Genomic DNA, 13,156 nt, shown 5'->3' with positions numbered 1-13,156 from the left:
GTACCGCCCAAATATAGCATAGAGTTTCTATATGGAAGTGCCGGCGAAGGTGAAGATTCGAGGAACCCCCGGGTGTGAGTTGTTGCGGCATGTTGAGTCGGTAGATCCTCGTGCGGCTGAAGGTCTTCGACGGAAGAAATCCGATGTGCCTTTGGACTTGGATGTGCTGCTGGAAGAAGAGACTCGACGCTCGATTACGGATCCATACCAACGTCTACTCTTTGAGGTGAAAGTGCTGCATCGAAAAGGGAATTTCAAAAGTTCAGAGGGAGAAGAAATAGTTCAACGTGTGCGAGACATCGCCAATGGCGGCAAGAAGGTGCTGGATCTCTCAGGATTTATCCTTTTCGATGACTTCGTAGATCTTTTAGTACCGTATTTGCGATCAAAGACATGCAAACTGGTAGCTCTAAAGCTATCAGGAACACCACTTGGGGGTCAAGCAGCGATTAACATCGCACAGGCCACGAATAAAACCTTACAGACGCTGCACTTCTCCGATAACCCGATTCCAGTCGAGGCAATCCGGCTTCAGGCAACACAAAGTGGACATGTGATTCTCTCTGGACATAACTTTAGCCACTTGGACGCCGCAGCAATTGGAGTATTAGTGGAACGAGAGCGCAAGCAGATTCAGAAATTGGATTTGTCTGGTAACTCACTGACTGGGCCAAAAGCGAACATTTTCCATGGGATTACTTCCATTTTCGAGTGTCTAAAAAAGTGTCGACATCTCCAGGAGCTTCAGTGAGTGTGCTTAGTCACTGCGCATCGTTAAAGTGCACTTACCGCTCTTTTTTTATTTAATGTGTAGTCTCAGTGGTGCAAATCTGAGGTCAGACGGCCTGGTGGCCTTTGCTAATGCCATTCAAGACTTTCCTGCACTGGAGAAGCTCGATCTAAGTCGAAACAGAATGGTGTACAACAGCACCAATGAAAAGCGTTTATCTGGAGTTGAATCGCTGTGCAACGCACTGTGGCGAGTCCACACACTCCGTGAACTCAGGTATGCAGCATGAATTTTCCTTAGTCGTGACTAAATGCTGACGCTTCTCTTGATGTGCTGCTCGTTAGTTTGGTCGGCAACAATTTGGACTATCAGAGCTCAGTTTTTATTGCCGAAATGCTGAAAGTGAACTGCACGATCGTGTCACTAACACTCGCACAAAATCCTCTTAAAGATGCTGGCGCTAGTGATGTATCCACCGCACTCAAGAAAAATGCCACACTATTATCATTAAAGTGGGTTTTCTAGTCCTAGCACTATCATACTGGATGTAAAAGAAGGCTAACCCGTGTTTGATCTTTTCATCATCTTCAGCTTATCGGACTGCCAGATCAGCTGCGAAGGCTTGCAAGAAGTAGCTTCAATGTTACGCAAGTTTAACAGCACACTCCGAACGATCGAGTAAGGTCAATTTTGTAGATCTATCGACTGACAAAGAACTCGAGGACTAACAACGGACGTTGTATTTGTGCCAGTATCACGGATAACCCAGACGTGCGGTCGCAGGGATATCGAAACCTTGTCAAGTGTATATCGACCAACCACACGCTCACTGAGGTTATCGTGAATCCTACTTCAAGATACGAGAGATATGCGAGCAAGACTCAAGAGTTTCTAGCTGTGAATGTGCTGCTCAACGCTGTGCGAACGGTGAGCTCCCTCTTCAATTCGACTTGTCCTTTTATATCTAATGTATTTCTACGTGTTCATTGAATTGTAGAATCCTAAGCGCTTTACTGGATTCCCTGCACTAAACGAGACCCAGCGCACAAACTTTGTCAACAAACTGGAGAGATTTAGTGAAAGTGAGCTCCGACAACTTCGCGAAGAACAGATCGTGGAAAAGGCCGCAATATTCTCGGACGAAAAGGATGCAGCGGGGCTTTCGACACTTCGTCACTACGCCGCAAAGGAGCAGTACGCGCCATTAAAACGGATCTTGTGGTGCTTTGAGGTCGATACTCGCCACCAAAACCTTGTTGAACGGTCCACTAACACAAAAATCACCATCGAGGAAGCAGACGACGAGGATATTTGGGACTACCCACTAGTTTAGGTGTAACCACAAGGAAAACGGTTGCTAACGGACGCCACTACGCGCCGGACACTTCACTTCGCCTTATTCTCTCGTCGTCTCCATACCTCATGGGTACGAGCTGAGGATTTCGTTCTTTAAAAGTTGTAGTTGCTAATTCTGGTTCGTAGATTTAAAACCTGGGCCGGTCACGCGTGTGTGTCATGTCTGTGGTCGTCAGTATGGGTTGTCGTCCTTTGAGATCCACTTGAAGCAGTGCAAGAAACTTTGGGTCCAGCAGGAAGAGCAAAAACCCAAGAATGAGCGTCGACCAATCCCGAAGACTCCTCCTAAACTCGGCCAAGGCGGCGAGGACACTAGCAAAGGAATGAGCCGGCAGGAACTCGAGGCTCTCAACCAAGCTGCACAAGAAGCGTACAACGTCCACGGCATGGAGAAGTGCGATTTCTGCGGACGAACTTTCGCTGAAGGTCGACTCGCCATTCACAACAAGAGTTGTCGAGCTGATAATGTCAGCAAGAAAAGTGCGGACGGCGCAGCTCCGAGGAACAAGAAAGGTGAGTTAGACTACTCACTTAATCCTGTCTTCCTGTACAAATACTCACTGCTCAATACCTTTTCATGTGGTAGAACCTGAGGTGGACTACGGACGCGCACGCCCTGCAAAACAATCTGCAGACAACTCGTCTTCACAGTCGAGTGGTGGCGGTTCAGCCAGAGGTTCAAGTCCGTCCAAGCCGACAACCGCTGCGAGTACTGGAGGAGGGCGTGCGCTAGCTGGGAGTATAGCCAGTAATCGAAACTCTGGATCAGCATCTCGGTCACAGATCCACTCGCCATTGGAACAAAACGTGGATGCGGACTCCCTCAAAGACGAACTACAAGGGAAAGAGAGCATGATCAGTGTTATTCAAGCCAAGTTGGACCGCTGGGAGGCCACAACCGTCGCCACTCTGCAGGAAATCCGCGATCTCAAAGACGTATTCGCCCAGCTTAACGCCTCATAAACACCCCCCACCTTTTTCTAAAACATGTTCTACATAATCTCGGCACTTGTCTTCGCAAGAGGCGATTCCCAGATCTTCATCCGCTTGTCGTACGATACCGTAACCAGCATCGGGGAGCCTGAGGGCGATAGAGGCGTCGGACACACGAGGTCTCGCACCAACGCGTCGTGCGCGTCAAATGACTCCACGACTTGTTCCGAAGCGATGGACCACACAAAGACGGTGCCGTTTTCTTCGTTGTTGGAGATGACGTACTTCTCGGATGGATGCCACACAGCACGCGGCTGACTATAAGGTCCAGCCTTGTGTCCATAGAAGCTCCTCAAGGCCACATTCCGCTTGATCTGCATTATAGTGATGATGAAAAATAAGGTCCCAAGCAAGTATCTAATCAGTGGTAAATTACTTACCGAGAAGATAAAGTTGCGGTTGGAATCCGTGGATGCCAGCAGATATTTGCCACTTGGGGACAGACTCAGGTCCATGATCGTGTAGGACACGTGCTCGATGCCGTCCGGATTCATGTTAATTCTATCACAAACACACCAAAGTCAGAACGCATAGTAGTAGGCTCCTCTCTACTCGCTCTTCTCACCTCTCCTTCTCGAACGTAGAGCAGTCGACGTAGTGCACGTAGCAGTCATCTCTCACTGCAACCACCAGTAGCTCATTGTTCTCTGACTCCGACGGAGTAAACGCTATCGCTTCCACTGTTCCGTTAAAGTAGAACGACTTGAACTTCTCCACCTGTTCACCGTCTCCATTTAACTGCGAGCACTTGTAAATATTCAGCGACTTGTCACTTGATCCTGTAGCAAAGAGCAGTCCATTTGCACTCCACGCAAGCTTGAATGCTCCATGTCGGCTATGATCGTGGAGCTCGCACACCAAGCGCACACTCCACTGCTCTTCGTGGTGTTCTAGTCTATAAAGTGCATGTTTCGCGTCCATCCCTGCAGCTAGAAAGTAGTCTGCTAGCTCACTCTTAGGGTTAAACGCTAGAGCCAGCACTGGAGCGCTGGTCTCCACCACGCAGAGCTTCTGGCCTGATTTCCAGTCGTGTACACACACGCATTTGTCGGCTCCTCCTGTGATGACGATCTCGGGCCTCGTGGCGTGTGCACTGACACTCAACAAGTTCCCAAAGGAGTGAACATTATCCAATGTCACTAGTGGGCGGATTGTCAGCGATGGACCAGGTAGTAGCAGCTCGTCAGGCACCTGGAGAAGACTCGGAGCGTCTTTGGAGGACGTCGGAGGATTCTGCGCCTGCTTCTCGAAGAGTAGACGATTGGCTTCGGCCAGCAGCTCGATCTCGTCCGTCAGATCTTGAATTTTCTTGGTAGTGGTGGCATCTAAGCGGTCGTAGCGCGCCTGCAGCGCTTGTAGCGTCTCCTTTAGCTTCACGTTCTCGGCCTCCAGCTCCATTATTGACTAAACTGAGGGAAAAGATCGCTGTGGAACGACTTTGAGGGGTTTCAGTGGTCAACAGATTGGGATTAAAGGAAGAGACTTGAGATGGCTACATTTTATTCTATCATTTAGCTGTTCGACGTGAGCTTTTAGGCGCCTTGGAGCTTTTCTTGCCCTTTTTGGTTTTCTTCTTCTTCTTCTTAGAGCCGGCCGGTTTCTTCTTGGGTTTAGCTGCTTTCGATCGGTTGAGTGGGTTGTCCAGCAGACGTGAGCCTGGGAAAGGTAAATTGTTGAGGCTTTCGCGAAGAGGGCGGTCTTCAGGGACGAGTAGACCTCGCTCCAGCGCTTCAGACGAGAAGGTCAAGTTGTTCTCTTCGAACAAGCGGCGGATCTTCTCTAGCTCTTCCATCTGAGTATTACGGAGGTCACTTGTAGACGCGGTGAAATGAGCCTCGAGAGAAGTACAACTCGGTGCTGTTCGAGGGAGAATGACACCGTTTCGACTGCTGTTGGGAGTTCGCTTCCCTTTCGCAGACTTTAAGTCACCACGGGGTTTGTTTGGTTTCCGTGATGACGAAACCTCGCGCTCTGCATTCATTATCTGTATAATTCAGAGCAACGACGTTAGAGTTGAAAGCAGCATGAGAGACGAGTGCACTCGGTGTACCTTGTCGGGTGGAAGTGCGAAGACTCGACGCATCGCACTGGCCTCTTGAAGACAACGGAGCTCTGGATCTGCTGGCAGCGATTGAACTGGAATTGTACCTCGAGGATGCGACTGTCGACACTCAAAGGATGGCTCAGTACATAGTCGATGATCACACTACACAAGCAAGCCGTACCTGTTGTAAACCTGAGTTTATCGCAGTCGTGGAATGGTCTGAGCTAGTGTCGTAGTAGTACGGCACGTGGTAACTCTGAAGTTTCATCTGGTGACGACCATCTTCACTTGTTCTCTTCCTTTTCGCTCTCTCATCCGTTGCTGGCTCCTCCTCTTCGTCTTCTTCGCTTGAGCTTGACGAGTCATCCGAAAGCGCAGAAGCTCGTCGCTCCAAGCGACTGAGCGCACGAGAACATTCTTTACTGCTGGAAGGCCTCGTGTTCACATTGTTTGCTGAGATCTCTTGCTTGGATTTAGGCACCGACGACGCTGCGAGTAGTCCAGGAGGCACGTAGTTTGGCGGCAGTTGATTCCGGAAGTGCATACCGCCACCTGACGACGTCGACGTTTTCTTGCCCTTGATGACGATTTGAGCTGGCTGCTTCTTTCTCGTCTGGTCCTGTTTGTGAGTGGAGAAAGCATCTTGTGGCGTCGAATCCTTCGCGTTTTTCGTAGCGAATCTTGTTGAAGATACAGCCGTTGACTGGTTGGCGAGCGCCGCTTTTCCAGCTAAGTCAACGTGTAAATGATAACTTGAGCTTTGTCGCGCGAATGGCTTCTCTTGGTCGACTCCTTCCTGCAGTATATGACCGAGTCCTGCAGCCAACTTGGTCGACTCCCGCTTCCTCAGATTCTCCGACTCGTCTCGACTCCGATCCATTGCCCATTTTTGGACAGCCTGTTGGACTTCTTCGTCCTTTTTGCGCTTCATATCGTCTTCTTGTCGACGTCGTATCCACAACAAATTCATTTCTCGCTAAGAAAACAAGTTAAATTAACCACAACTTTTGACAACATTAACATCCAGAGCCAGCGTACCTCTGCGTCTGTTTCGGGGTGATACATCTTGAATGTGGCTTCGACCATGCGCTTTTCGTCTTCTTTCTTGTGCATCTCGTCGAATCCTTGTCGTCTGCGGTGAGCGCGATTGTTGTCTTCCTCAGCTGGCAAGTTCTACAAGTAGAGAATATAAAAATGTGTCATACACTTGGGAGTTCTCGACGTAGCAATCAGTGTCGTTTGAGCTCACCTTGTCCGACATATCGGCTCCTCTCGATCGTAATTCAGCTATTCGCCGAATATGGGAGGCTCGCAAGTCGGGCATTCTGTATTTCTGCGGCATTCAGTCAGAACTGCTTCTTTGGAATCGTCGCACGCAGATAACATACCTCAAGCTTGGCAGCTACGGGTGTATTTGAGATGGTCGTTCTACCGGGAAGGAAGCTGGATTCACTGGGACATTTATCCAAAGCTGTAGGTGGAGGGAAGCAAGGCTTCTTTGGGGACTATGTGTACCGAAGAACAAGAGTTAAGTCAGAGGAACGGTCGACTTCGAACTATCAATTCACATGATCCATGGTACCATCCGAGGAGGCAAAATCGGTGTCGATGCAGTCGCTGAAACCTGTTCACGCACAGCGGAAACTTAGTTTTGACCTCCGTTTGACTCAAAATACACAGCAGAACTTGCCTCCGTTTCCTCAAACCAGTGAAGCATCTTACTGATGCAAGCTTCCTGGATCGTGGAGACCTAAATGCAATCCCGGCGTTAAAAGAACAGGAAGAGATTACCACATGTCAGGGCCACAAACCTTGATGTCGCTACACTGCTGGAGCATCGTTCGAAGCGCAAGATAGCGCACAGCAGAGCGCTTGTGCTCCTCGTCCCTTTCGTAACCAGTAGGCTCATGCACATGAAGGAATTTGAGCATACGTCCGAAACAGGGTTGCTGCTGCTTCATGACGTAAAAGTTGGCCATAGTTGGAATCTCTTCTTGCATGACTGCCAATGCAGAAGCATCTTGGAGGATTTCTAGTAGATTGCAAGCATTGACATATCAGCAAATTAGCTGCTCGAAAGCTAGGGGCGAGACAATAACCCCACCGGCCACGCTTAATCGTTGAAGTGCTAAAGGCTGAAGGCGTTGAGAGAAAACAGATCTAAAACGATCGAGGTTAGTCTTTGAGAGCCGTGAGCTTGGATAAATACCTCAAAAGCATGCATGCACTTACATGAGCTGTTCTACTCTTTCCGGTGGTGAAATCGAGAGCATAATGGCCTTGTGACAGTAAGTACAGGACTCTTTGACTGCCCCAGCACTGACCGAATTATCACAAGACCTTCAAAATAGCCGATACGTTACAGCGGGATCTCGTCAATATTGAGAGCCGACCAACAGAGGTGCTACCGGCGTAAACTGCATAAAGTAAAAATATAAGTGAGCCGACCATCTAACTCTTCTTCGGACTGCGTCGTTCTCTCTGACCGACTTTTGTTATGGAACGTAGACATCCTACAGTTGCAGATCTTCAATAACCCGTGCGAGGACGACGCAGTGGAGGAAGACGCCCCTCCTCTGCTGATTTTAATGCACTACGCACGCGTTCCCCTTTCGCGATGGATGCTGCAGTTTTGCCACGAAGATTCTTCTGGCGAACAGTCCTAATAATCTCATCAGCGCGTGCCTTGTCTCGTTCGGGCGAATATACCCCTAACAGTGTGAGCACAGCACTGAAATTGTTCTTGCGTGCTGCCCTGAGTCAGCGAGGAAGCTCAGAAGTTAGCGACCAGAGCTCAATTTCGGAACCTGACGCCTCCCCGTACCAATGGAGCGGTGTGTCTCCTGCACTGTCTGTCACGTTGCACAAAAGCCCATGTTCAAGCAGAATTCGAATCTAGCAGCTAATTAACATAAATGCATTGACCTAAAAAACCTTAGAAAGCAGCCACGTACGATATTCGAATGACCTCGTCGAGCTGCATCGTGTAGCAGCGAAAAGCGATTGGACGTGCAATCGACACAGTCAACTTTAGCGCCTTCTCCCAAAAAGAATCTCATCAGGTGCTGCAATGGCCGCAAAAGGTTAGACTACACAGTGTCGGTTATGCCATCGTGCCACGTACCTCGTGACCCCACCAGCATGCAATCTGAATAAGAGTTTCGCCGTGATCGGAGCGAGTTGTCTTCACCACAAAATTGTAGCCAAGTCGACGAGCCTTTTCTCTTTCCTCCGAAAGCAGTACACTCACGACCTCGACAGATAATCCTTCCTTGGTGGCTTCCCATATTGACAGCTTAGAATTGTTGTCTGGGTCAGAATCGCTTGTCGGCGCAATGTGAAGGGTTCCAGGCTCGTTACGTCTCCGCATCTTGTTAATGTTCTCAACGCCAGTAGTCTGCAAGTCTTCATCTCGCTGGTTCAAGCCCTTCTTCCAGCATTCCTGACATTTGATTAGCATTGCTGCATGGTCCTTTCCTTCGTTCTTGTGGCGTCGCTGTATGTGTACTAGGCGTGAGGCAAGTAAGTCCTCTTCAGCCATGTGCGAAATCTCCCTCTTCCTCACTTCAGCAGCTCGGTATCCACGAAGCATCTGTATTTTCTGCACCAAGCTTTCCTCCATCTCACGAACACCAGCGAGAGCAGCAGCAACCAAGGGATGCCAATCCTCGTACCTTTTGCCTGCTGCAGACGTCGCTCCATTGGTGAAATCTGTTGGTCCCATTGCTCGATGGAGAAGAGCGTCAACGTGTTCAAGAAGCTCGCAAACGTCAGTCCCTTGCACGAATTCCAGCAGACGAGAGTCTTTCAACGCACACACTTCGTGCGATTTCCAGTTCGTGAATGCCCGGAAGGCAGCATTTATCCTCGCAACGTCCAGGTCCACAAAGTAGCTGTTCATCAGCAAGATACTGCGCAGGAGTGCTAGACACTCGCTGCGCATCTCACTCAGTGCTTTATGGAAGCGCTCAGCGTGAACAATACGAGCGGCTAGACATTCTGCTAGCAAGATATCCTCTGCTCTGTTTTCCAGCGATACGACGTGGCTCTTGATACTCTCAAAGGACTCTTTCCAGATCCGTTATCAAGCTAGATAAGTGCGGGAACTGTTGTTCTTCCTCCCTGGACACAAGCGCTCGAGCCTCGATCTCTGCTTGGATTTCAACCGACACCTGCTTCAGTTCTCCCAGTTTAAGCTGCATTGTACCCGGGTCTGTAAGTGCACGTAATTTATTTCGCTTGGCTGCGACCTCATTGGCTGCGATTCGCTTCCGAGCTGCACACTGGATGGACAAAGCAGCAAGATCTCGCTTACTGCCTTCCACCCAGGAGGACACATACTCCTCTGGCTTCTCCCACGTGATCGTATTGCTGACAGAGTGTCGGTAGTAATATCTGCCCGATCGAGGGTCAAAGTACTCGCACCATTGCGCTCGAGAGCTCGACTCAGCAGCCAGAGCTGCCAGCTTCTCTTCTGCTGCGGCAACAGCTTCACGTTCTTCTCGTAGCTGTTGCTCTAGTTGCTCCTCTTCTTCCTCTTCATCTGCAAGCTGCTTTACGCGATCTCGATCTTTCTTCGCACGAAATACACTCTGGATCTTGACGGCTCGAGCGCTTCGCTCGTCTTTAAGTCCAGTAAAAAAATCGACGGGTTTCTCCCATTGCGACTCGCCTGTCTCACTGTTGTAGAAATATTTATGCCCTGTGGTGGGATCGAATTGCTCTGTCCACTTCCGCGCCTCTTTGACTCTCATGCGGTCCTTGCGGCCGCGATACAAGCTCTGGATCGTCACAGTGGCGTCGCTGTGCTTAACCTCATCCTGTGGTGGGTCTTCAACAGCCTCCTCTGCTCTCTGTGTGTCCATTCTTAGAGGCTCAGACGTCAGAACTGCCTTGTATGATTTTGGTGCTTCCCATGTGTTCTCCTGCGTGCGCAAATTGAAGTAGTAGAGCTGGTTGTTAGTGTCGTCCCATTTGCGGACCCACAGCGACTCGCCCGACGCGTTTCCAGCGGTGCCAGTTATATCATTCAAATCGACAAGACCCGTAGCATCCGATTCTCGAGATTGCACGTCGGGAACTGCTGTGCTTGAGCTCTCCGACGCCATGATCAGCAGATCGTGCTGACGATTGAGAGCACTTCAACTTTCAAATTATAATAATTATTGTGCTTGGAAATAAAACGGAAAACCAGACCGAACCGGTTAATTAACTTGCCATTTGTAACGCTCACTTGCCTTCAGTAAGAGCGACTGAATAATTGTATCAATCCAAAGCTTTCTTATGATTTGTATGCCTGGGTCCGGGTGGCCAATGAGCCAACCATTCGATGCAAGCTCGTTGCATTTAGCTGCACCTTTCCCCATTCGCATTCGCTTATCACCAAGTCAATATGGTAAGGCCCAACGCTTTTTAGTCATGCGAACTAGAGCAGGAGAGAGAGAGGACAGAACAACAGGACCATACAGGGAACATGGATACAGGACAGAGCTGTTAATAGGAACCTCAGCAGCGACGTTTCTCTCTCTCCCCAGTTCTTGCAGCCTCCCTATGAATTACGGACGTGGGAATTGACAGGCCGTGTGTTATGTGTGCTTGTGCCTGCGTAGCCGTCCCGTTTTTCCAAGAACCGCAAGAAACGCGGACACGTGAGCGCCGGCCACGGTCGTATCGGCAAGCACCGCAAGCACCCGGGTGGTCGCGGTAACGCCGGTGGCCAGCACCACCACCGTATCCTTATGGACAAGTTCCACCCTGGTTACTTCGGTAAGGTCGGTATGCGCCACTTCCACCTGCTCCGTAACCGCACGCACTGCCCCACGGTGAACGTGGAGCGTCTGTGGACTCTGGTGTCGGAGAAGACCAAGGAGCAGGCCGAGAAGGCTAAGGACGGCAAGGCCCCTGTCATTGACGTGACCAAGGCCGGCTACTTCAAGGTGCTCGGCAAGGGCCGCCTTCCGGAGGTGCCCGTCATCGTTAAGGCCAAGTACTTCTCGGCTGAGGCGGAGAAGAAGATCAAGGCTGCTGGTGGCGCCTGCCTTCTGACTGCTTAAGCGGATTAGTAGCTTGACATTGCGGTGGTGCGAAACAATAATGGGAATATACATGTGGAGACATGACTGTCCTCTCATTAACGCGATCGCTGTGGCTCTTTTCTCTATGTTGCTAATACTGTGAGTGAGTTCCAGATTAAGAAAATTGCAGCGCTTACGCTTCTCTCTTCAGTCAGTAGCTGTTCTAGCTCAGGTTGCAGGTTCTCCATGTACAGAGTCGAGCTGAACTTTATCCCCATGCCGTCGTGCACGCATGTGATGCGACAGATGAAGCTTTCGTGGCGAGTGGAGAAACTCAGCACCTCTCGAACGTTAATGGGTGCACAATCTTCCAGCAGTCTCTCTCGAGCGTCCATCACACGCGCTCCTTCTCGATACACGATGTCGTAGCAGCGCTGGCCCCGTGAGAGCACATTTTCCAGCGACTGCATTGCAGTCTCCGCGTCATCGTTCCCATCTGCTACGGATACAATACGATGCGTCTTTGCGTCCTCCGCGGCCAACAGCTTTAGCTGGAGATGCCATCGTCGAAGCGGGGTCAAATTCGCCAGCTTTAGCTGCTCGCGTAAAAACCCTGAGCACAGCACCCACAGCAGCATTAGACTGCAGTACCGGTATCATCACAATAAGTGACAACGCCGCAGTTGTTTCGTACCAGGTCGAGCAGTGATGGCCTCAATATCTGACAGAGTCGTCGGTGGCATTAGTGTCCGGTTCGACTGACCGCCCTTCCGCTCATTGCGACGTGCGCGACGTTCGTTAAGCTGCTGCTGGCGTCGACCCTCGAGAATCGCGTGCTCCCGCTGCTGCAGCTCGCACGCATTTGCCACCATGTTCATGTTAAAGTGTGAAGCTTACTTCTAATTTTCAACCAATCAAACGGCAATTTTATCCAGTGGACAATCATGCTGCGCTCTGCGGCGCTAAGCTCTTCGCTAGGCGCTGTTCAACCATTTTGGCAGCATCTATTGCTCATACAACTCTTTCTAACGCTATCCGTGGGCGTCCATTATCGTCATCGACTTCCCATTCAAGTGCCAAGGTCGGCTTCGCATCAGAAGCAATAAATGTTACAATTTCTCACAATAATTGTTACGCTTCTGTGAAGGATTCTATCGTGGGCTGCGCGTACTTGCGCTCCGTAGCAAGCGACGTATCTGCTCTACAGGTGAATGTATTAGCAACAAGCGTTGTTGGAAGTATGTGTACTTACTTTATTGCCGTGGACTTGCAGAACCTGTTCCAGTCTCTGGCAAGCGACTCGGATGTTGCACACAACTTGGAGCGATGCGTCTCGCGTGTTCTGCAGTGTCACGACCAGCAAAGACGCGTGTTCGTCACGGGAATGGGCAAGTCGGGGGCCGTCGCACAGCGTCTGGCATCCACGTTGTCCTCCATTTCCATAAGCAGTCAGGTATCAATTGTCTTTTCATTGTTACTAGGTGGGAATACGCTGCTGACTTCTCACTGTGATGCAGTGGATCCATGGAGGAGAATGGGTGCATGGAGAACTTGGCGGCCTGAAACACGGAGACGTGGTACGTACGAGTTCGTACTCTGCCCAGATGTCTCTGGGTGCGGCTTGCTTACATGGTTAAGAACGGTCATTCTAGGTCATCATCGTATCACATAGCGGACAAACATCGGAGCTGCTTCCGCTACCTGTCTTGTTTCGGAAATCTGGGTGCAGTGTGATGGCCATCGTCGGAGATAGCTGCTCGCCGCTGGGCACAGGGTGTGATTTGGTGTGTTTTCCGTTTCACTGAGATGGTAGCTAGGTGCGCGAAGTAACATCTTATGTGTTTTGTGTCTTTGGTAGTCCATTGCTGCGCCAGCAGAAGATGAGGTTGACTGTCCGGTTCCATCCAGAAGTATCATCGTTCAGGTATTTGCTTGGATGCGGGTTATTTGTTGGTCTCCTAGTGCGACTGATTCTTTTCATGTTTGGTTTTGTTCATGAACAACTAGGAGGCGATTTGC

The 13,156-nt window shown here is 50.1% G+C and overlaps 6 protein-coding genes across 6 annotated transcripts; 2 read left to right on the top strand and 4 right to left on the bottom strand.

The window, feature by feature from the left end:
- Positions 1-31: 31 nt before the first annotated feature.
- PITG_06803 (uncharacterized protein) lies at positions 32-2,819 on the top strand (the record flags this gene model as incomplete). The annotated part of the gene is made up of 8 exons (XM_002904744.1): positions 32-747; positions 815-1,006; positions 1,322-1,408; positions 1,483-1,657; positions 1,728-1,924; positions 2,029-2,156; positions 2,213-2,599; positions 2,761-2,819. 8 exons carry the CDS (start codon positions 32-34, stop codon positions 2,817-2,819), a joined length of 1,941 nt encoding a protein of 646 aa, XP_002904790.1.
- Positions 2,820-3,078: 259 nt separating this feature from the next.
- On the bottom strand, positions 3,079-4,477 carry PITG_06802 (uncharacterized protein; the record flags this gene model as incomplete). Its single annotated transcript, XM_002904743.1, has 3 exons — positions 3,079-3,393; positions 3,460-3,580; positions 3,645-4,477. The coding sequence occupies 3 exons, from the start codon at positions 4,475-4,477 to the stop codon at positions 3,079-3,081; spliced, it is 1,269 nt and encodes a 422-aa protein (XP_002904789.1).
- Positions 4,478-5,596: 1,119 nt separating this feature from the next.
- Positions 5,597-6,447, bottom strand: PITG_06801 (uncharacterized protein; the record flags this gene model as incomplete). The annotated part of the gene is made up of 4 exons (XM_002904742.1): positions 5,597-5,731; positions 5,818-6,099; positions 6,162-6,236; positions 6,373-6,447. The coding sequence occupies 4 exons, from the start codon at positions 6,445-6,447 to the stop codon at positions 5,597-5,599; spliced, it is 567 nt and encodes a 188-aa protein (XP_002904788.1).
- A 1,387-nt stretch (positions 6,448-7,834) lies between these two features.
- Positions 7,835-10,231, bottom strand: PITG_06800 (uncharacterized protein; the record flags this gene model as incomplete). Its single annotated transcript, XM_002904741.1, has 5 exons — positions 7,835-7,878; positions 7,931-8,018; positions 8,078-8,188; positions 8,248-9,178; positions 9,231-10,231. 5 exons carry the CDS (start codon positions 10,229-10,231, stop codon positions 7,835-7,837), a joined length of 2,175 nt encoding a protein of 724 aa, XP_002904787.1.
- Positions 10,232-10,478: 247 nt separating this feature from the next.
- On the top strand, positions 10,479-11,263 carry PITG_06799 (ribosomal protein L27; the record flags this gene model as incomplete). Its single annotated transcript, XM_002904740.1, has 2 exons — positions 10,479-10,518; positions 10,733-11,263. 2 exons carry the CDS (start codon positions 10,516-10,518, stop codon positions 11,174-11,176), a joined length of 447 nt encoding a protein of 148 aa, XP_002904786.1.
- Positions 11,264-11,774: 511 nt separating this feature from the next.
- On the bottom strand, positions 11,775-12,015 carry PITG_06798 (uncharacterized protein; the record flags this gene model as incomplete). Its single annotated transcript, XM_002904739.1, has 2 exons — positions 11,775-11,779; positions 11,832-12,015. 2 exons carry the CDS (start codon positions 12,013-12,015, stop codon positions 11,775-11,777), a joined length of 189 nt encoding a protein of 62 aa, XP_002904785.1.
- Between the last annotated feature and the right edge of the window lie 1,141 nt (positions 12,016-13,156).

The sequence above is a fragment of the Phytophthora infestans genome, genomic scaffold (assembly GCF_000142945.1).
Source record: "Phytophthora infestans T30-4 supercont1.10 genomic scaffold, whole genome shotgun sequence".
Taxonomy (NCBI): Eukaryota; Oomycota; class Peronosporomycetes; order Peronosporales; family Peronosporaceae; genus Phytophthora; species Phytophthora infestans.
This window is presented reverse-complemented; position numbering and strand designations above follow the sequence as displayed.